Source organism: Scheffersomyces coipomensis (assembly GCF_036884675.1).
Source record: "Scheffersomyces coipomensis strain NRRL Y-17651 chromosome Unknown DFJ63scaffold_8, whole genome shotgun sequence".
In the NCBI taxonomy this organism is placed as follows: Eukaryota; Fungi; Ascomycota; class Pichiomycetes; order Serinales; family Debaryomycetaceae; genus Scheffersomyces; species Scheffersomyces coipomensis.
Window position 1 is genome coordinate 35143 of NW_027042899.1, and position 23798 is coordinate 58940.

Below are 23798 nucleotides of genomic sequence, written 5' to 3' on the forward strand. Positions count from 1 at the left end.
GGGATGAAGGGAGGGCCGTGTGTGTAGAAGTCTTGTTTACTTTAACTGTTAAGTACTACAATTCATTTCAATTCAACACATATACGTTTTGTGCAGACAGTTTAAATAATTATTTTATATGTATAAATAAATAAATAAATAAATGGGCGTGTAGATTGGATCAAAATTATTTTGTCTGATCTGTCTGTCTGATCTGTCTCCCTTTTTCTCAACAGATTTTTGAGACCGGCTTTCTCCATTTTTTTGGATTTTGAAAAAGGGGTAACCCGGACACGAGATAATATAATATAATATAATATAATTTTATACTATAAAGTTTTGAAAGATAACAAACTTTTTATTCAATTTATACTATATTTAATAGCTCAATATGGTTAAAATAGTAATAAACAATCAATTACCTTAACAATAACACTTTTTATTTACAATAAGAATGAAATAAAATATTTTTGACAACTTAAATGTCCTCGTCGTTATCTTGTCTGTCTGTCTGTCTGATTTTGGTCTCGATCATATGACAATTCAATCTTTACCTTTTTCTAATCTCTCAAATGGTTATGCAACAATCGAATATAACGTTGATGCCATCATTGTATGGTTAAACTTGCTATAACTATTTGTACCCTTGCCCGTGATTCATATTGAATCCCCCAAAATGGCTAATCCATATATGCAAAAAGCCAATAAAAATTAAGAATAAAAATAACAAACAAACAAACAGAACGCGTCTCTCAAACTTTAAAATATTATTGCAATAATAACTTTATTTATTCATCAATTTATGAAATAATATTCATTGTTTATATCGCTGAAACTTCCCAACTCGGAAAAGGTAAAGGTATGTGGTCTGTATGGTTGATAACTTACTTCTACCTTCGTTTAAAAATCCATGTGAACATATACTTCTCTAGCTGTAACTTACGTGAATCATCGCCTTAATTAGAATTATAAAGCGATTGTGATTATGATTATGATTATCGATGCTCTTATGTTACAACTTAAATCAATAAGGGTCGTAGTTAAATATTCTTCGTTACATTTTGTGAAAGAGGAAATACTTTATAAGTGGCTTAAAAAAAACGTCAATTATAAGATATACCTTCAAATAAATAATATTAACCGCCTGAGGAAACTCATAAATAAATATAATGGGTGCGAAATTTGCCTCATATCTATAGTTGCACTCTGTTTCAACTTTATTATCACATTATACATTAAAAAAGTTTAATACAAATATTACAAACCATTTTCTAGTATTAATTCTATTACTACTTACTATTTCCTTTGACCCTTAACCACAAATCCACCTAAATGTTCATTATAAATGAAATTATTATTAATCAAAAATCGTTCCACCGAAAATTTTAATACACTTTTACCAAAATCACTTGAATGAATCCCTCTACCAGTAATCACATTAAATGTAGATGCATTTTTTCTTTGATTTCTTTGATTTAAATTCTTTCCTTCATTTATAGATTCTTCTAATTCATGATCTAACCAATTATTTAATTCAAATTCAACAATTTGTTTGGCTTGGAAGACATTTAATCGATGTAAATCAATTTCAAATTGATTATTATATGAATCAAAAGTAGGGGTAACTAATCCTCTTAATTTTGGATCTAATGGTCTTCTAACAGGTTGATTTTCACTACTATTATTATTATTTCGAATCGAGGGTGAAATAGGTGTAGCAAGTTCATATTTAAATTGGATATCATGAGTAGAATTTATCAGTCGTTGTTTTCTATTCTTCTTTTCCGCCTTTTTGTCTTCCTTTTGTTTCGATATTAATTCAAGAATTTGTAAAGTTTTCCCAATATCTCCATCAACTAATAATAAAGTTTTCTTTATAAAGTCTCTAGTGAGCCCTCTAACATCAAGATTATCATGAATATCATCAGCCCAATCCTTCAAAGTATCTTTATCCATAACTTCAATCTTAGCAGACGATTCTTGGGGTAACGGTGGAGGAGGTTTTCTTTTTAATGTACTTCCATTCCGTTGAACTCTACCACCTTGAACTCGAGAAACTTCAGACCAACCTTTATCTATTTCAATTTTTGGTGTTGGAGGTCGTTTATAATGTTTAATGATATCTATTAAGGCTTTGATGAAATTCCCATTGTTTTTATGTAAATATCTCGTTACATCAAATTTGGGAATATTTAATAAATCTTCCAATTTAGTTAAATCCAGATTAAAATGACTCCAATCATTCGGACCATTATCTTCTTCTCCATCATCATCATCATCATAAACAATATTTCCATCGTCATCATCATCATGGGGAATTTCTAATAATTTTGCAATTGATGAATCTAAATTATCCTTACATTCTATTAAGACTCGTTCAATGACATTAACATCAAGACTAGGAAACATTTCAATCAAAGTGATAGAATTATTCGAATAATAAAATGATCCGGGACCACCATTAGAAGTAGAATTACTGGATGATCCAAGTGTAGTACTTGAACTATTAGTATTTGGTCTTGGAGGTTGTTTTGGAGGGGTTGGAGATCGACTTTCGTGAAGGGATAAATTTTGAGTTTCACTTTCCACTAATAAATATTCAATCAATCGTTCAATATCATTATTATATTCATTTAATTGAAGTCTTAAATCGATTGGTTTACTATGAGGAAACATTCCTGATAACATGGTAACTGTTTCTTCCACATTTATATTAGGAGTGGTATTAGTAGTAGGAGGGGTTGGGATTGGGGCTGGAGTATGAGGAGTATTACGATTAGGAGTAGCACCTAAAGGTGGAGGACGATAATGAGATGAAAACTGACTTTGTCGACTTTGTGATTGTGATTGTGATAATGATGAAGATGAGGCTGGTGATGGAGTGGCCGTATGAGTTACGGGACTATGATTTGGAGTTGGAATTGTTTGTTCATTATGACCTGCTACTTCTCGATAAGGGGGAGGTGGAGTTGAAGATTGAGATTCTTCCATTGAATTATATTAAAAGTCTATAAAATGGATATGTATAATTATTAACCATTGATCTTGTGTACACCTATTTAAATATATATATGTATTTCGATTTTTTTGATCTCCCTCTATATTTAATAATATAGCCCCTACCACCACTCACTCACTCTAATTTCTATAATTAGACAGAAGTTGAGGATGATGATCTACGTGCATTTACCAAAGTTTTAAAACAACTTAACCAATTTAATAAATCATTTTCATATTTGATTCTGAATAAGTAATGATTATTTGAAGTTATAATTAATAATTTAAATATTCTTTCAAGATCAGATGATGATTGATGATGATGATGATGAGTAGTTTTTGGTTCAAGTTCAAGAACTTCAAGGATATCATTAAGATTTAATTTTAAGAGTAAATTTAAATGATTTAATTTATAAATGTAAGCGAATTTATTGGTAAGGATGATTTTTACTTTCTTCCATTTTAATAAGTTTAATCTATGATGATGATGATGATATTGATTAGATAATTTTAAATCTCCAGTTTGTACAAGATATTCATCATTATTATCATCATCATTTGTATGATGTTTTTGGTTTGATAATTGTTGTAATTTATCATTGGCGGTTAATTCTGAACTATGATGGGATTGAAAGGGGAGATCTTCATTTGAAGAATCATCAGGAGTATCACCTCCAGCATGATTATGATTATTATGATTATGATTATGATTATTTAAATTATCTTCAGATATATATTCAATAGGAAAATTATAAGATTGATCATGATCAAATAATATCTTTAAATTCTTAATCCAATCATTATATTCCGATTTATCCTTAGCTTTAAAATGTAAGATTTTATCATTTGTATAAATTAAAAATTGATATAACTCAGAACTAGTTTCATCATTCTGATACTTTAAGATTGATATAAATTTAATAAATTTTATATTATAAACTCTTTTTGGTTTATGTTCTGATGAATCATTATAATAATTTAATTGTAGTTTTCTTAATACAACCCAATATCGTTTCCATTGATTTGATTTTAATGATTTTTTATAAAGATAGGATGAGATTAATAATTTATTAATATCGATTGAATTTGATCTTGATTTAATCATATTAGTTGTGGTGGAGCCACTCGTGGTGCTAGTACCAGTACCAGTGATACTGGCATTAGTAGTAGTTACGCTCATATGAAAGTTCTGTAATGGTATAGAGAAGAAGAAGAAGATAAATAAATAATTATAATTACAATAAAGAATAGTAATTTACAATATAATTTTACTATAGTGTGTAGTGTTCATATCGTATAAAGTTTAAAAATGATGATGGATGATGATGATTCGATTTTCTGATTTTAATTAATGATCGATTTGATGAAAAAGATTTCCGTCTCCTTTTTCTTTTCTTTTTCTTTTTTGGCGGGGCACAATCAATTCCCATTACTTTATTTATAGTATGATTATTATTAGAAGTATTATTATTATAGAATATAGAAGGCTGAATACATATATAATGACATGACATAGGCACAGTCAGAGCAATTATGTATACTGAAATATATAAAGCAACCCATAATAAAACAATAAAAGGCTGTACATGAAAGGGTCTAGAATCTTCTATAAAAGAAGAGATCATTCATCTCAGTCTCTGCCCTCTTCGCATAAGGTTTTGAGTAATTTTTGCAGCAATGATTTAAATTAATGACTAATTTATTTATGATTTTCTATTTATAGATCATATCCTTCCATTTAACAGTGTAACTAGTTTAAACATATCGATTATACTAATCAAGTAAAATTAATACTATATGGTAAACCAGAAATTGTACTGCGGCATGGATTCATGCTTAATGGTAATATGTAATTACATGCAAATTAAAATGAATACGTATACCATTAGTATAACTAATAAACCCATTATGAATGATATCATTAATTAATAATGAGATAATGAGTTCTTTTATTGAATCACTTCATTGTAATAATAACTCAACTAGTAGATCTCGATATATTGCCGATAATTAAGTAGTAAAAATTAACTAGAGAGTAAGAGGTATTTATACAAAAGCAGAAATTAGATAGATTGCCAGTTATCCGTTTAGTCGATAATTAATTACATTCAACTATAACTCAATATATATAGTTAATTTACCGTGTAAAATATCGTACTACTATTAATATTTAATTAACTAATTACTGATTCGCCCTGTCTCTCTGTCTCTCTTTTAATTACCGTTTTTGTGGATAGAAGCCGAAAAAAGAAATATAGAGGTGAATCACACACAAACTGTAAATTTCTTGTCCTTTAAATTAAATCAGAACTCAAACTCAAAATCAAAACCATCTCTTCCTAAGCATCTTCATCTGTTTTGCTTGTCTGTCTTCTTCTTCTTCTTAAAAAGATTTACAAACCATTCATCTGTTTCTAATATAATTAATATACAACTGGTTGTATATCCTATATTTTTGAACCTACTATCACCAAACTACTAATCTATTTATTTATTTCCCCATCGTTTTCATATCATATCATATCACTTCAATTTCAGCCTTATCTATTCAATTTTCTTTTTTACTTTATGACACATACGATAAATGTCAAAGCTTCATAGAAAATCATTGGATAATAATCTTGCCAAAGCAACTCTTTTACATCATCGACAATCAGAACCTTTTGCTGTTAGAAGTGATTCTGATTTGATCACTCATCCAGCTCCGTTAACTCATTATAAAACTTCATCACTAGTAGATGATGACCATCAAAAACGTCAGAATGAAGATCATTCAATGCCCACTGAATATAATGATTTATTGGATTACTTCAAACAAAAACAATCGGATAATTATCGTTATATAAAATTCATTATACCTGATGAAAATGCTACTGATAAAAATTATAAAAAACAAGTTTCATTCGATACCATCAATCTTGAATGTGATGATGATAATGAAGTTCAATGGGATGATGCCTTTGGTTGGGATTTACTTCGAATTAAAGAAGGCTCCATATCAGGTGGTCTGTCTGACCGTGAAAGAGGTAGAGATCGTAATTTAAGTCCTGGTGGTGGAGGTGGAGGTGGAGGTGGAGGTGGAAGATCTCCTTTGGCTTCACCAGTTAGAGGTTATTCTAATAATGATTATTTCACTTCAGGTTATTCATTCTCAACAGGTGGAACTGGAACAGGCTCACCAAATTTACTTATCCCTGGAAATTTACCTCCTGAATTTGAAAATTTAATTGACACTTCTATGTTACAAAATTTACCTAAACGTCCTGAATATCCTACATCACCAATATTAACTCATAGAGGTTGTACATTAAGTAAGAAGCATAAACATTTTGAAAAATTATATAAAAATGCTTTAATTTCATCATCCACTAAACAAAAATTAAAACCAGTATTGCCCCATAGATCAATATTAATTTATTTAAGTGGTAGAAAACATACATGGGTAGCATTAGATTGGATTTTAAATAACTTTTTAGAAAATGGGGATTCAATCATTATTTGTTGTTCTATAAATTCTTCATCAATCTTACATCATAAAAAACGTAAAAATAGTTTTTATTCACCTCATGGATTTTTACCTCCTACCACTCCAAAACTGAGATTTCTTCATCGTAATAAACCTGAAATGGTTCCTGTCATATGTCAAAACTTAATGGATTATATTGAAACTATATTAAATCCTAATAAAATCATTAAAATCACAATTGAATTCTTAGTGGGACCTACAAAATTAGTTTTAAAGGAAATGTATAAATTATATGAACCAAATTTAGTATGCACAGGTACAAAACCAAATTTAAGAATAAGTGCTCCATTAAGAAGTTGGAATTCATCAAAATTAACTGACAGATTAGTTAAAAATTTCCCCCTTCCTGTCATTGTGGTTCCAGCCGTTAATATGAATAAATTTGAATATAATTTAGAAAATAAATTTAAATCAAGTTTAGAAAGAGTTAAACTGGCAAATATTATAGCAAGTGAATCAAATTCATCAAGTAATAATGATGCTACAAGTAGTTCTATGACTACTGATGTTTCATTAGATGAGAAATTAAGTCTTGATGACGATGATGATGATGATGATGATGAACAAACTGAAGGTGACATAAGTAATAAAGATAACGCAGATGAAGAAGAAAATGCTGATGATGAAAGTTCAATTGAAGATTCGATTGAAGAGTTTGATGGTGATGATAAATCCATCACCTCTGAAAATAGTGATGCATCAGATGAATCATATTCATCATTTGAAGAAATCTCTAAACTTTATTATGATTATAAGAAAGATTTAGCTACTGGTATTTCGACTACTTCCAAAAATCGTAAATCTCCTTCATCAGCCACATCAACTCCTCCTCCTACAGCATTCGATTATCATGAGTTTATCAATGATATTAAATTAATTTCGGATAAATCAATGGATTTATGTAATGAAATTAGATCATTAGCTCCTGATTATCAAGGAAATGGATCAAAATTAGCCAGAGCCATTACAGGATCGAATCTTTTTGATGTGGTTCCATATAAGACAAAATCAATGTTAGCTCCTTTAGAACCAAAACTGACAAGTTTAAGTTATAAAGAAATGAAAAGGACTTTACAATTAAATGCTGCCAATGCTAAAAAGGAAAAAGAAAGACAAGATAAAGAAGAAACTGAGACAAATGTACATGTTCCAATTATAAATATAAATGATGTTTCACCAAATATATCACCAACACATTCACCTTCACCCCCACCATTAAATTCATCATTAACATTTGATCTAGTAACTGGTTCAAAACCATTCTCAAAGAAAATATCTTCACCCACAAGGAAAATGTTACAAAAATCATTATCTCATGATATCGGTACGGACAATAGACCAGAATTACAACCATTGAAATCACATCCTGATTTGAAATCATTCATGAATAAGACTAATAATGATGCTATTGCATCAAATGATTCATCTTTGACTTCGTTGTCGCAGTATGAAGGCAATGGAACTATTAAGAAGAAAAAGAAGAAATTTTGGAAAATGTTTACTTAGTGTATATCGTATGCATGATTTGCTAGAAAAATATATTATATATTCATCATCATTGATTGTAATTTGTAGTTGTAAATGTAGTCTTATTTTGCAATTTGTGGTGTTGCTCAAAATGGATCAGGGAGAGTCAGAAAAAATCATGGTGAAATATCAAAAGATGGTTAAATTTAGAAACATAAATCAATCCATCAGCAACGTACAATTAAGAAGAGGAATATATAGATAGAATGAAGTTAGTGGGTATACTACTAAGTCTCATTTACTGGTTCAATCTAGTCCATGCATTCAAACCATATAAACAGAATAAAGATCATGATGTGATATTCTTTGATAAGAAAGATTTATTCATTAATGACTTTCAAAATCATGAGAAAACCACCGTGAATGGTCCAACTGTGGCCTTAACTGAAATGCATTCGGTTGCCAATGTCATTCAACCAAATCAAGTTCAATTCTATACTTTCACACTTGATACTAGTATCCCACCTATCCCATCTATTGGAGCTTATTTTGTGTATATATCAGGAAATATTTGTGTTGGACCTCAAGATTCCTTTGATAGTTTGACTGTTACAGTATCATTAAATTCAAGTCTATTAAGTCAAGAAATTGATTCAACTACAGGCATAACTGATTTTATAGGAGGTTATTTTTATTATTTCGTTGATATTACAGCAGAAGATATTCAAACTAATGATTTAACTGTTTATATTGGAGTTACAGCTCCTGAGAATAATAATCAAACATTAACTTGGAATTATGAAATTGCAGCATCTCAACAAAATTCAGTTTATCAATATGATGTTGATACATTTGTAACAGTTGTTGATAGTGATGATGATTCTACTTTGATTGTAACTAATAATTTAACTTATGCATCTGGATTTAATGTTTCCAATGCAGATCCTAATGATGCATATAGCTTATACATTTATGAATATTCTATGTTGGATTATTTTCAAAATATGACAAGAAGTTGGTGTTCGATTAGAAATGGTCCATATTTAACCAATATAACGATTCAAAGTGATTTTATATCCCATTATAGTGATGGTACTTTACAACAACAGTTTTATATCAGTGGATTGACGAAAGGTACCCAATATGTCGGCTATTTAACTTATGATTTCGGTCAAGTTAATAGTACTGGTGGTAGTAATTCAGGAGGGATTATTTATGAACAATTTCAATTCGAAACTTTATCAACTCAAGCTTGTGAAATCATCTTTGGTTTGAGTTTTTGTGATAAAGTCGCATACGCTGTACCTCAATCAAGTAGTAATAGTTCAAGAGAATTATTAATGGCAACTTATGATAATTATACGGAAGATTTATTTCAAAACTTCACTTATGCATTACAACAAATCCCTTGTGATACGATTGAAAATGCCATATTCTCACCTATAACATCCTGTGCGAATTGTTCATCAAGTTATAAAGATTGGTTATGTTCAGTAACCATCCCTCGATGTTCAAGTCGAAATATTACGGGATATAAATATCGTGATATAGGCCAATCACGTAATGATCTCCTTAATAATGTGATTCAACCCCAAGAACCTTATTTCGAAGTATTACCCTGTATCGATGTTTGTCAAAGTATGGTAAGGAATTGTCCTGTTGATTTTGGATTTCAGTGTCCCATTACTAATGCTTCTATTGCATTATCGTATTATTGGACAGTTCCAAATTCTGAATATCCAACTTGTAATTATATGGGTGATGTAGTAGAAATAGAAAATAGTTCATCGTTGAAGCTGGTCAACTTGACATTCCTAATGGTTATAAATATGATATTAATGGTGTGGTTAATCTAGGTAAGTAGTGTATACCATTTAATATATATATACTAATATTTGTTTATATACTGCGGTATGGATGGTTCTATAATTCTGTCTGTTTCAGTTTTTATGTAACGCGTCTACAAATTTTAAATTTATCACCAAAGAGTCTAGATCAGATCAAAGGATCAAGAATTAAGTAGCAACTGAAAGGTTTCCATCAATTGCAATGACTGATAAGAGGAAGGATAACTTACCATGGTATGTATAACAATTGTATTTTCCAAATGATATCCTGATCAATGGATTGTTTGGATAGTTATTTGACATGAAGTACTAACTCATAAATAGGGTTGAAAAGTATAGACCTGATTCATTGGATGAAGTGTTTGGTCAGCAAGATATTGTTGATACCGTTAAGAAATTCGTCCATGAAGGTAGATTACCTCATTTATTATTCTATGGTCCACCAGGGACAGGTAAAACGTCTACTATAATAGCATTGGCCAAAGAAATTTATGGAAGTAATTATCGAAATATGGTATTAGAATTAAATGCCTCTGATGATAGAGGGATTGACGTGGTTCGTAATCAAATTAAGAATTTTGCTTCTACTCAACAAATATTCAGTAGAGGGTTTAAATTAATTATATTGGATGAAGCTGATGCTATGACTGCTGTAGCTCAAAATTCGTTAAGAAGAATTATTGAAAAATATACTAAGAATACAAGATTTTGTATCTTAGCTAACTATTCACATAAATTGAATCCAGCTCTTTTATCAAGATGTACCAGATTTAGGTTTAACCCAATTAGTGAAAAGGCTATTCGAGAAAGAATGTCAAATGTGATCATCAAAGAGAATTTAAAAATTTCACCAGTAGCTGAATCAGCATTATTAAAGTTGAGTAAAGGAGATATGAGAAGAGCATTAAATGTATTACAAGCTTGTAAAGCTGCTACATCTGATGATGAAGAGATTAATGAAGATATGATCTATGAATGTGTAGGAGCACCTCATCCACAAGATATTGAAACTGTCTTGGATTCAATTTTAAAAGATGATTGGACTACCGCATATCAAACGATTAATAAATATAAACAAGTTAAAGGGTTAGCATTGATAGATTTAATTAGTGGATTCATTGAAATATTAAATCGATATCAATTGAAAGCTACTACTAGAATTGAAATATATAAAGGTTTAAGTGATATTGAATATGGTATTTCAAAAGGTGGCAATGAAAAAATTCAAAGTAGTGCCGTTATTGGAGTAATTAAAGATGCTTTAGAATGTGAAGCAAAGTAATAGAGAATTCGTTTACATTATCAAAAAAAGAATATATTTTCACATAAACTTGTATATTATAATAAATACGTAATAAGAATAACTTAGATTAAACTAGACTACTGTAAAATGTTAGTATACCTTGAAATTATTGGGTTATCAACATTCACACAAACAATGTATCCAAAAACACACTTATTAATCATCTATCTTAACGATTCTTCTCATGAAACAAAAATTATCGAAGAGCTGGGTTTATATTAAATTTAGAGCCTCCAGGGCTCATTATAATCATCTTAATACGATGTTTTTGAAATAACTGTCACTCAAGTGTAAAATTATGTTCACGTCACATGATGGAATACATACTCATTCTATTACGTACATTCGTAACATACGTCTATGGTAGTTTAGGTTGATAATGAAAGTTTTAATTGTTAAATTATGAATCTGAAAATTTTTTTTCATTTCAGTTCAGTTTTTGATGAAGTCGCTCGAACTTTTTTTGTGTCACCAAAAATAAACGTTAGAATAATTTATTGTTAGGGTTAAGATTAGAGATTAATATGGAGAAATGTCAAAGTTCGGTTAAGATAGATTGTAGTTGTGTTATGGCCGAGTTTCAAGATATCGGAGTTGATAACTGTATTCTAATGTTTAACCGTTATGTTGTTTGTTAATATTATGTAATAATTTAAAATCTTAAATTTAGTTAATTTCATTCAAAATTGTTGCTAAATTAATGGTTTCTGCAAGATAACAAATGGGCTGCAACCAGCTCCAACTCATACAACCAGTACATGTTACAGGTCAAATGAAATGAAACAAAAGGCAGGCAAACCAGAAACCAAGACTACGTAGAACAAAGATTAAAACAAAACAAAAATGAAATGAAATTGATCTACGTTTAACGAAGTCAAACCCCTGACGTATTGGTAATATACCAAGCTTGTACGACGATGCAGAGAAGGAATTCAGTAAATCATAACGTACATGAAGCGAAAGTCATATATATTATTTCAATTCACCATAATCAAATATGAAATGGAATTAGTTAATATATGAAAAAGCGCAAATTGTATAGTAAAAGTAGTATAAGCCATTATAATACAATGTTAAAGAATTTTCGCCTCCACAAAAATTGAGGTTTTGTGAAACGGTAAGGAGCTGCCAAAATTAAAAAACCAATTATGGTTAACTGTAAAAGTAAAATTTAAAAGTAAAATGTATAACCTGGATAAAAGGATATATCGATCCTTTTACCGAGTTGGCAAAATACAGTTTGACCGATAAAAAACTCCGTGACCATGTAATTAAAAGTATCTGATCCCATCGCTCAAGAGAAGCGGCTATCAGCGGTATCTCATACATAATTGAAACAGCGTATCTTGAAAGTTAAGAGATAATAATCAACGAGTTAAAGTCAGTCAAAGCAACGGGTGATAATCGTTGTAAGTTACCCAAAGCGATCTATCAATATGATTCTCGATTCAATTGATAATCAATATAAGGTAGATAACGATGATGGGCATATAAGCAAATTTGTTTTCTTAGAATTTTCTATGTGCATTATACTTACCACATATGAGGCAGGGTAGAAACATATAAAATGATAGACACGGTGAAGGCTGTATAGCTAACAAACGGAATTAATAATAGAACAAATTTCGAGATTCATTTTAGCCTCCTTATGACAGTTACAAGTAAAAAAGTAAAAGCAAAAGCAAAAAAAAAAAATATATATATGCATATATCAAATTTGAATATCATTCAATTTTTTTTGAATGTGACGTAATTACATCCAAAATTCGTATCAATTTGAATTTTTATCTGCTAACAACATACCGTTATCCTTCTTGCATTTGACTTGTTTCTTTTTTTATTAATGTAATATTTAGCTTAAATTGACGCTGGTGATGCAGCATGGGGATTAAGCAGAACCTAGTGATAAATGAATATGAATTGTGCAGCGTCATAGTCATTGCTTATTATAAATTATGGAGTAAAATGTATCAATGAATTGCGCTACAAAAACCCATACATACTCGGACTTGATATTATTCTTGTATACTACTCCTTCTATAATTCAAAATAAAATTCGATAATAGTTATGTATGAACTCGCCTTAAACTAGTGATTGGGAGTCCCATCTTCGATATCCGAGTTATTTATCCATGGCAATAACCTTAATAAATTGTTGGTGCTTAAAATATATTTGTGCCGATATGTATCATATGTATATCGACTCGAATTACTAAACAATTGTGCCAATTATAGAAAGGGGGTCACAAATCATCCATATAACAAATAAACAGGATTTGAATTAATACTTGGAAAAAAAGACCCATTGAATTGATATGATAACGGGAATTTATCGAGCAATACACATAAATGGATAAGTAACAACAGGTATGATATGTTCCGTGATTTCGTAATAAATTGCAGTCAGTCGAATTGATGTAATATTTCTTAGCGATATTTTGATTATCAATTATTTGGGTTCGGTATTTTACAAATTATCAAAATTAATGTGTATAAGGGGGTAAAACGGAAGTATGTCAAATGTAAAGAAATCGGACAAAATACACGACGGTTTTTTTTTGGTTTTTTTTGGTTTTTTATAATTTCTTTTTTTTTCCTAAATTTTAAAATTTAACTTTTCTTTTTTTTTTTAAAGTTTCTTTTTTTTTTATATATTTATTTTATTTTTAGTATCGAACTAAAAAATTTAAAATTGCTTAACCCCCTAACTCAAATTTCTGTTTTTACTATTACAAAATCTTTTTTAAACACAACTTTTACCGTGAATATCTTTACATACTTACGAATATTTATGCTTGAATTAAATAAACTATCTATCAAAATCACAAAGTCAAGCTATTTTTTAACAAAATTGTTTTTCATCGTAATGGTAGAATAGCAAGACTAACCATGTTGAATGAAACGTCAAAGAGGATCAAAAGCAGTACATCAGAAGGTGGTCTACTAAATGATATATATTCCTATGTTTTTGTAATTCGTATTTTGACGGTTGAACTTACTTTGAACACCCGCTGCAAATCACGTGAAAGTTATTTCTGGGTTTGTGGAGGTTATCAAAGCGCAGTGAACAATTAGTCAATGCTGTTCTTATAACCATTGCATTCTTCCGAATTTCCCAATTAGGCAAGTAGGAGAGGCATTATGTGTTTATTAATAATAGTTGTTTTAAATGTGCCCTATCTAATTCTATTGCATGAATGAAAATAGGTATAAAAACCATATGGTTTAGAGCCGCTGTGTCAAAAATACATATTGCTGCTGGTACTAGTAAACATTGTTTGATTGTTCTAACTTTAAGGTATCACCAGTTATCCATCAATTAGTAAAGCCTTTTCTCTAACTTAATTTCTGAGTAAATGTACTTAACTCCCGAGGAGAATCCATAACTTTTTGGGTGAGAATTTGGGATAATAAAGGGCCTTTGTAATGGAAGTTGAGAACAATCAAATGGAAAAGAAAAGATCAGCGAGTAAATCTCAAAACTTAAAAAAAAATAAAAAAAAATAAAATAAAAGATAAAAGATGTGTGTGTTGAAAAAAGAAATTTGAATTCAGACCAAATTTATAATCGTCAAAAAACTTCTTTTCTATACGCTTGCCTGCACAGAGACAGATGGAATTATAAATCTTATATATTAAAGTAAGAAACTTACTAATCGTTATACGATACCAAGTAAGCTTTTTAGTCTCCTATTTGTTCCTTTGCTTTATAAAGTTGACAGGAAACTGAAACTAAAAAAAAAAGAAAGCGAGACTGCCGTTCATAATGGTTTAACTTAAAAGGCTTTTTCTGGTAACTAGTTGGGAGGTGCTCGTAACTGTAATAGAATAAAAAATTGAATAGATAATATAATTATTATTATAATCCAATGCAAAAAATAATTTATTTAATATGGTACAAAACTGAATAGAGAACAATTATCAAAAAAAAAAAAAAAACTTACAGCAGAAAAGAACAAACAATGAATATTTTAGAGTGAAAAAAAGGGGTATAATTTACTAGTGGAGATAAATGCCCACTAAATTTCATCTATATGTGCGGTACGTCAATTAAAATATCAAAGAAAGAATCGTTCTCTGTATCTTTATCTTTATCTCCATCTTATTATTTCGAGAAATATCTACTAAGCATTAGGTTGGATAATGAAATTCGAATTTCATTAATCTTCATTACTTATCTCTTACTTTCATTGTTCGTTCGTCTATCTCTATTACACTGACGATAGAAAAGCACAAGTACAAGCAAGTCAAGTTGTCAATTGATTTGTTCTTAGTGTACTAAACTAATGCTGGTCACACATACATATAGAATAGGTTATTGCTTTTGCCAATTGTTCATTTACATGTGTGCGTTAAGGTTTCGTCACTTGCTTTCTTCTTTATTTCGTTTCATGAATTTCGTTTGTCAAATTTTAGTTGACGATAGATGAGTGGGGGGGTACCAGGATTAATTAGTTACAGGTACTTAGTCGACGTAACTTATCTCCAGTTGGCATTATTTCATAGTGCCTCATAAATAGCCGCTAATTCATGATCGTAATCATGACCGTAATCGTAAATAATTGCAATTAAATCAAATTATCAACCGCCTTAACCTGTCTCTGATATGTTTCACCGCCACTTATCTGGAACATAACGTAAAACACCAACTGTATCAATCTGTAGGAGGACTTTGATGACTTGAGATTTCATCTAGCGCTTATATTATTTTTTAATCAAAAATTTGATTTATTTTCTCATTTATATCTTTACTGTATTCTTTTCAATCAAAATACTATATATATAATATTATATATTAATTTATTTTATATGTGTGAATTACAATATCTAAATATTTTTATGCTGTGAATGCTTCTTAATTATTTTTTATCTCAGTTTTTTTTTTTGATATTTTGAATTTTTGTTTGATTGTTCGTAATTTATAGTTCCTCTAAGTGCATATTTCCAGTTCCTAGATTGTAGATTTTTATATCTAAAATCTCAATAATTGTGATGATCGATTAACAACTTTAAAATTTAAATTAGATTGCCGTCAAGCAAGTTATTTCTATTTTCAGTTGTTGATTTCAAAAACCTTTATTTGCTTTTTTAAACGATAACTAAAATCACTTGGTTAATAATAATAATAATAACAAAACAAAACAAACAATCGCAAATAATATATTTAAACTTTCCTTAAATTCAATTTCATGATTTGCATGTACTATTATTTATCCCGTAGTCATTACATCCCTCTTTTAAACGTAATATAACCATAACCATCATATCATCTATCGAATCATCATATGAATGAAAAACATAGTTATGAACCCATTCATTCTCGCAAACGATTATCTAAATATAATTATGGAAATATAAATAAAAATATATCTAGAAAAATATTACTTATCTATCTTTACTCTCCGTGTTCAAGGTATTTTGGTTCATCCTATTTTTAGTCAGTATTGATTTTAAGTAGTATAATATTTTTAAAAAGCATTCAATTGACCACCTCCCTATGCAAATGTCAACTCTAATTAGAAATTATAAGCATTTGAGTTTTAAAGTATATCCATATTCAAAACTTCGTGTTCTCCTCTTTCTTTCAAATGAGGAGTTTAGAATTACCCAGTTAAAACTTAGAGTTGATTTGGGTTACGTTTCGTAAAAAGGTGACCCAGAAAATAAACATAAACCTAAAAATAATGTGAAAAAGACGAATTTAAGGGTAAGAAACTATATCATGCCTTTTTTATTTTATGATAGTTCATTGTTTAAGAATTGTAATAGGTTTCTAAATTATTATTTGAATATTTTCTTTGTTTCAGCTAGTTTTTTATTTTGCACCACTCGTTCCAAATATTTTAGGGATAACATTTTTATAATTTGTTATTGTCAATCTGTTCCGATCCACTTTTATTTACTATGAACACACAGTTATATAGTCATTCAGCGTAATATCACCAACACAATTACACTTTAATTACAATTAAATTAAATCCTACATCATGTAGCAAAACATACACGTGTAACAGACCATACATACATATCGGGGAGGCTGGTAAATGTTCGAGAATTCGTTTGTTACGTAGAACTTAACCTTTTTAGATCTTTTCTAATAACAAAAATAAAGACTAAATATTCCCCGGCAATGTGGTAAGTTTACTTGCTTATCAAAACTAGTTTTTTGTTCTATACCACTTAGCCTAGAAATTAATTAAAGTACGTATTACAAAAAGAAAAAAAGTCATTTGCATATGGCTACGTACGAATATGTACTTCCTTTTCCTTCATGTGCATACCTATTAATAATAATAAGAACACTTACAACAATAATAAAAGAACAACGAGTTAATAAAAACAATAAAAATAAAAATAAAACTGAAACCAAGAAACGAGTATAGATTCAAGATCAAATAATTATATGGAAATCATTTATGCGCTTAGGGGATGAAAATGAATTTTGCCTGTCCTCTCTCCCTAATTTTATTTTTTTAGTTGCTTGAGGATTGTGAAATGTACGTTTCACCTCAAAGTTTTTTTTTTTTATTTAATTAATTCAAATTTTAATTTATTTTTATTGTTATTTTCTTCATTTGGTCTAGCATATTTCATGTCCCTGTATATATTCACAAACAAACGAGGAGAGTAAGAGGAGGTGGTGGAGAGTGCACGGAGGAGCAAAATTATGAACCCTAAATTGGTAATCCAAAAGATATACTTGCATTCCGATCCATATTCATTCGCAAATTGAAAAGCTTAATTTTGAATAGCAAACTCAATCCTACAACTCGACTTCAAAATGTGTTATTGGCACCGGTTTCTTGAACGATTAACGATAATTTAATGGACCTTTTAAATGCTTTTGTTTTGTTTTAGTTTGTTCTCCTTATAATTGCGCCAGCCGTCGATTATGTCCGCTAATCGATGGTACTAACCAAAGCAACCTATTCGACTCTACAATGCAATGGTTAAGTGGTTCAAACCATCAAGCAAACTAATAATAGTTACTCTCTTTCTCCCAAGACAAATCAGAAAAATAGAAAAACCAAAAAGGAAAAAAATGCGGAGGTTCAAAAATTTTTAAAAATAATTACTACTTGTAACTATATGGTTAAAAAGTACTGTCGTAGTTTTTTTTTTCTTTTGATGAAAAGCGGAGACAGTACATATATAACCCACACCACTACCAGTTAGATATCAAACCGTAACTATATAGACCCCGACGTAAAAGTCGGTAAGATAAGACTTTTGGATACATAATAGCGAATCCAAGACAAAACGAATACCATAATAAAACATTCTGTAAAGCGCAAAATTTCAAAATAGATTTTGCACATATTTTCTTTGTGTTATGGAGAGTTGATACAGTTATGAATATCATAAAAGTTTAAATTAATTACAGAAAAAAACAAAGGAGAATGATCACAGTAAGATAAGGTGGGCTAACTATTTTGCTCCGTAATTAGCATGGTATATGTGGTTGCTATTAAACGGGGTAAACCACACCAAAGGGTTATTATTAGAATATTTGCCAATTTTAGCCCCTTTAAAAAAAAGACAATTTGTTATATGATAAGAAAATAAAATACAATTTAAGTAAGAATAACAAATGGAGGGGATTCGGATTGAAAGGTTGTGAGGCTAGAGCCATTACTATTGATATTTTTATAAGTTGAAAATCAACAAGATCATTGATTCTTTTTATTTGAAGTGATCTAATACTACATGATCCACAAAAATATTAAGGAGAATAATAATAATTACAATAAAAATATTTATTATTATTAATGGTAAGACGATGATGAAATAAACCATCATAAGGCCCTCACCCTGATAAGAGATATCATTATATTTGACAATTGAAAAGATAACGAAGTTCAAGGGTTATATTGTGAACGTATATGTTATTCTAGCAAAAGGTAAAATTTATTTAATCCATAGATAGATATAGATTAGATATACTCGCGGACAGTTACCCGTAAAACATCCCCGGGTATAAGAAAGATATGGAAATATAGATACATAATGTACAATATGCAGATTTTTGTTCTCTGGTGGATCAGGAGTAACAGAAATAGACAATCCTAACTTTCTTTTTTTTTTGTAGGTTATTTTTTTGATTATTTTTTGTTTCTAGGCTTAAACCTACATGAGCTATGTACAGTATGCAGCGACCATTAGAACAAATAAAAAATCCAAAAGGATAAAAAAAGAAATTTAAACATTACACAATAGTAAGCTCTATTGTGAAAAATGCCATCAACTTATTTTTATATTATTGAATCTTTTGAATGTAAAGGGAGATTGTGTACATTAAACTTGGCAAGGTCAAACTTTTACAATTTTGTGATTGGTATTATTATATTTTATTGCAAAAATTTGGGATTGGGATTTTCTTTCTTAAAGGGGGACTCTCATAAGGTTTACCCGATATGAAATAGTCAAATATTAAAACCAAGATTTTTATTCTAATATGTTATGTATGTCATTTATGAATCAATGTATCAACCTTTTCGTTTGTTTCATTCACTCTTTGCCTCAAACTAATGAGTTCAGGATCGGAAAAAAGGAAACGAACTACGAAGTTGTATATGTGGTGAAACATAATACTAACAAAACGCAATATTGTCTAACTGAAGGTTGCATGATTCACCTTCAAATGTGAATCAGACTGAAACTTAAATCCTACACATAAGAAGATAATTGATTACCTAGTTTATTTTCCCAAGACTGTTATAATAGACTCTCGTATAAACGTTAAACCTCGGATTAATTGATAAAAGACATGATGATATAAACATTGCACCACTTAAGTTTTGATGCGGTATCTATGGATGAATGGTGATTGAATAAATTAATAAAGTGATATCAATTAAATATTATTCGTATTACCAATACATTTATGGTTGACATAGACAGACAGATTGATATTGGAATAAATTAATAAATTACGGAAAATTACACAAATGGGATTTGAAAACAAATGTTATACAGTTAAAACAATAGAGAAATATTTGTTAACTAACATTTCGTCATTACGATATATAGACATTACTCCTTAAAGCAGTAACAAAATTGCTTTTCGCTCATTAAGCTTTTCTTTTTTTTTTTTATTAAGCGTTTAATATTTAATTTTTTTTTGTTTGGTTTAAGCTTAAAAAAAAAGAAAAGATGATGTAAGAAAATGATTCAATAAATCTTGTCATGAATTCTATAGTAGAATGACTTAATTCTTGATAGATATCATCATTGTTAGCAAATGTAGGTTGTGACATTAATTGCTGATGCTGATATGGTTTGCAGGACTTTTTGATTCGTAACTATTATGATAAATCCGGTATACCTTATGAATATATCTGCTCACTAAAAGTTAATGTAATATGTTCAAGATTTTTCTTGACTACTATAATAACTCGTATTTGATTGGAAATTAGATAAGGTTACATGAACTAAAGGTAGGATGATCAGCAAAGGTAACCATCAATTGATTACAATTAGTATAATGGATAAATGATTGAAGAGAATGGAAGTAAGGGATAATGTAGTAATTGCAACAATAAACATACAAAAATGAGAAAGACAAACTAAAAATTAAGCGTTTAATATATTAAGAAAATATGCACATACAATTATTTTGATGTTTCATTCTTACAAAACTACAAGGTTTAACGATTGAGCAATTTGGTTTTAAATTTGAATTGAAATGGGATTCCAATTAATGGTCGAGGTCCCCAACCCCGAATCCCCACTTTTCTAGTTCGAGATAAAGATTTACATGATGATGATGATGGTCTCCTTATGAGATTTTAAAAATATCATAATAGATAGAGTATAAAATAAAAATAATCTATATAAAATAAAATAAAATAAAGCAAGACAAGACAAGACAAGACAAAGCAAAGATTCAATCAAATCAGTAAGTGTAGAAGTAAAACTTGACATATTTCCACTTGGCGGTTCGGACATTAGTAGATAGAAGTGGAAGAATAAAATCCAATTGACGAAGAAGGAAAAAGAAAGAAAAATAATATGGAAGAATAATACAACCCACCACATAGAATAAATATTTGATGATGGTAAATGGAAAAAGGGTCAACGTAATTGAGGATTAAGTGGGTGGGGGAGTTTAGTTAAGTAAACATATTTGAATTTAAAAGAATAAAGGTAGTAAATACTACCATTTTACACCATTGTTAAGTAGCATTATTATTTGTAGAAACAATTAGAACTGGTTAAAAATAATTCAATTGACTTCATATTATTTACTCCTTCAAAGTTGAATTTGAGTTTGAGTTTGAGTTTCGGGTTTGGGCTTTGGTTTGAATTCTTTTAAAAAAAAATTCTATGGTTTGAATTCTGATTGTCTAAAAGCAAAGGAACAAAATAAAAAAATCCAGAAAACAAACAAAGTCATATTTCCTTTCAAAATGTACGCTAATAAAACCAAAAAAAAAAAAAAAAGAAACCAACCACAAAACTGATCCAGAATAAATGAATAAAAAAAAAATAAATATTTCATGCACCTGCACAAACCAGCACAATTATTTTTTAGCAATTTATTATTTGTGCTTCTAATTAATTTTTTTTTAAATATTGTTATTATTTTTTTTTTTTTTATTATTATTATTTCCCATTTACATTAGTTCCCCCTCCGAAACCCAATTTATACTTCCAGGACGTAATAGTATACTATCATGGTTTAGACATATACTAAATATTTATTTATAAATCCTATATTCTATATATATATATACTCAATTGATCCCATTTAAATCAAATTTCAGATAATACCAATTTCCTAATTCTAGTCTATATTACTTTTATTAGTTATTATACTATATTCCATTTACATATACTATAATATATATATACTATTTGATATACTATATATATATTCACACTTATACATCCATACATACATACAAATCAAAACATCCTAACCTCCACAATCAAACCATAACCATACCCCGACGCCTCCATACCTCAATACAATTTTCCATTCGTCTAACAACATTTCAACCATTAAAAATTTGTTAATAACAAATCAAATTACACAAAGAAAATTTTTTTATATTTACGCCCTTTCTCACTATTAAAAAAAAAAAAAAGATTAAAAAATAATTTGAAAAAAATTTTTTTTTTTATTTATTTTTCAGTTATAAAGTAGTACAGGGCAAGAATATATATATATAAAGACTAATTTCAAATATTAAAAATTTTTCATTTGCCGTTGGATTCAAAAGTATCAATTATCATAGCATTATAATGAGTTCTATACGTAAGTCTGCTCGTGCTCGTACTTTAACTGCTAAGGTTAAAGACAATGCATTTAACACCACCACTAACTTTAATTTAGATTCTGGTAAAAAGAGAAATATAGAAAATCATCATCATGATAGTAATAATAACACTAGTCAGATTAAAAAGAGGAAAGTGATAGAGGAACCAATACAGGATGATAAGATTGATCCAGTGGAGAAGTTGTTAAGTTATACTAATATTAATAATGATTTCTTATTGGATTTAGATTCTGATTTTATTGTATCATCTCCTGAATTACTCGAGGATGATGAAGATTCAGATGAAGATTCAGATGATGAAGAAGATTGTCAAGAGAAGGATATTCAACAGGTTGATTTCACAAAAATCTTACATGACAATATAAGGCAGTATTGCTCTAATTTCAAAAAATCTCCTATGGAAATTTATTCAAATCCATCATTTGCATTATTAAATAAATCAACTCATAATCAATCATTTTCATCTGCATCGGTTGTTCCTTCATCAGGTCAACAACATCATCAAGTTCAAAGATTTCATAATAGTGAACCTTCTCGTTCCATTATAACTTCTTCTTCATCTATTGCATCTTCAGCTCATAATAGTATTACTTCTGAAGCTGGCACTTTAGCATCTCGTTTAACTTCAACTACTGCTACTACTGCTCCATCAACTCCTTCTATTTCATATCATAATCATAATGACGTTCCATTCTTTAGAACAGTTAATTTCTCAGGTCCATCAAAGAAACAACAACAAGCTCAAAATCAATTAAATTTACAAAATAATTCATTTGATGAATATTTTTCATATGGGGATGAAATTAAGATTGAAAAAGTTGAACTGATTAAAAAGGTTATGAGTAATACTAAAGATTATAGTTATAATTATGAAGATGAAGATTATATTTCTCCAACTGATCAACCAGAACCTAAACAAGAAGTTATTCAAGAGACTATTATTATTGAAGATGAAGAAGATGATGAATCACCATTATCTACACCAACTTTAAATGATAATAAAATGAGTTTCCATTGGAGACAAAATCATAATAATTTAAACTTGGCATTAAATGATTTTTCCAAATCAGTTAATCATAATCATCATCATCTTGATCAACCTCAACAATCTCAATTCATGATGGATCAACAAAATGAAGATATTTACAAAATCTTAAATAAACATTCAATTTTAACTGGAAAAGCAAGTGAAATGATTAGTTCGGGAAACTTTTTAATTAATGATTTTTTCATCTAATCAAACAGAATCATATTCATATTCATATTCATATCATATCCAAAGCATTTACACTTTTATCTAACTCACACCCCTTCTTTTCCTTGTTACCAACTCATTATTTATTTTTCAATTCAAATTTTTACATAGTAATAATTTTATTTATTTATTAATTTATTTT

The 23798-nt window shown here is 29.1% G+C and overlaps 6 protein-coding genes across 6 annotated transcripts; 4 read left to right on the forward strand and 2 right to left on the reverse strand. All coding sequences in view use genetic code 12, as the record gives it.

Annotated features, from left to right (window-relative positions):
* Positions 1–1275: 1275 nt before the first annotated feature.
* On the reverse strand, positions 1276–2970 carry DFJ63DRAFT_315498 (uncharacterized protein; the record flags this gene model as incomplete). The annotated part of the gene is made up of 1 exon (XM_064906556.1): positions 1276–2970. One exon carries the CDS (start codon positions 2968–2970, stop codon positions 1276–1278), a length of 1695 nt encoding a protein of 564 aa, XP_064759582.1.
* Positions 2971–3130: 160 nt separating this feature from the next.
* DFJ63DRAFT_315499 (uncharacterized protein) lies at positions 3131–4156 on the reverse strand (the record flags this gene model as incomplete). Its single annotated transcript, XM_064906557.1, has 1 exon — positions 3131–4156. One exon carries the CDS (start codon positions 4154–4156, stop codon positions 3131–3133), a length of 1026 nt encoding a protein of 341 aa, XP_064759583.1.
* A 1809-nt stretch (positions 4157–5965) lies between these two features.
* On the forward strand, positions 5966–8065 carry DFJ63DRAFT_320970 (uncharacterized protein). The gene has a single exon (XM_064907276.1). It carries the CDS (start codon positions 6215–6217, stop codon positions 8006–8008), a length of 1794 nt encoding a protein of 597 aa, XP_064759584.1. The 5' UTR covers positions 5966–6214; the 3' UTR covers positions 8009–8065.
* On the forward strand, positions 8050–10076 carry MID1 (Mid1p). The gene has a single exon (XM_064904338.1). The coding sequence runs from the start codon at positions 8236–8238 to the stop codon at positions 9823–9825; it is 1590 nt and encodes a 529-aa protein (XP_064759585.1). The 5' UTR covers positions 8050–8235; the 3' UTR covers positions 9826–10076.
* On the forward strand, positions 10019–11098 carry RFC3 (replication factor C subunit 3; the record flags this gene model as incomplete). Its single annotated transcript, XM_064907546.1, has 2 exons — positions 10019–10050; positions 10141–11098. The coding sequence occupies 2 exons, from the start codon at positions 10019–10021 to the stop codon at positions 11096–11098; spliced, it is 990 nt and encodes a 329-aa protein (XP_064759586.1).
* An 11268-nt stretch (positions 11099–22366) lies between these two features.
* Positions 22367–23638, forward strand: DFJ63DRAFT_315503 (uncharacterized protein; the record flags this gene model as incomplete). The annotated part of the gene is made up of 1 exon (XM_064906558.1): positions 22367–23638. One exon carries the CDS (start codon positions 22367–22369, stop codon positions 23636–23638), a length of 1272 nt encoding a protein of 423 aa, XP_064759587.1.
* Between the last annotated feature and the right edge of the window lie 160 nt (positions 23639–23798).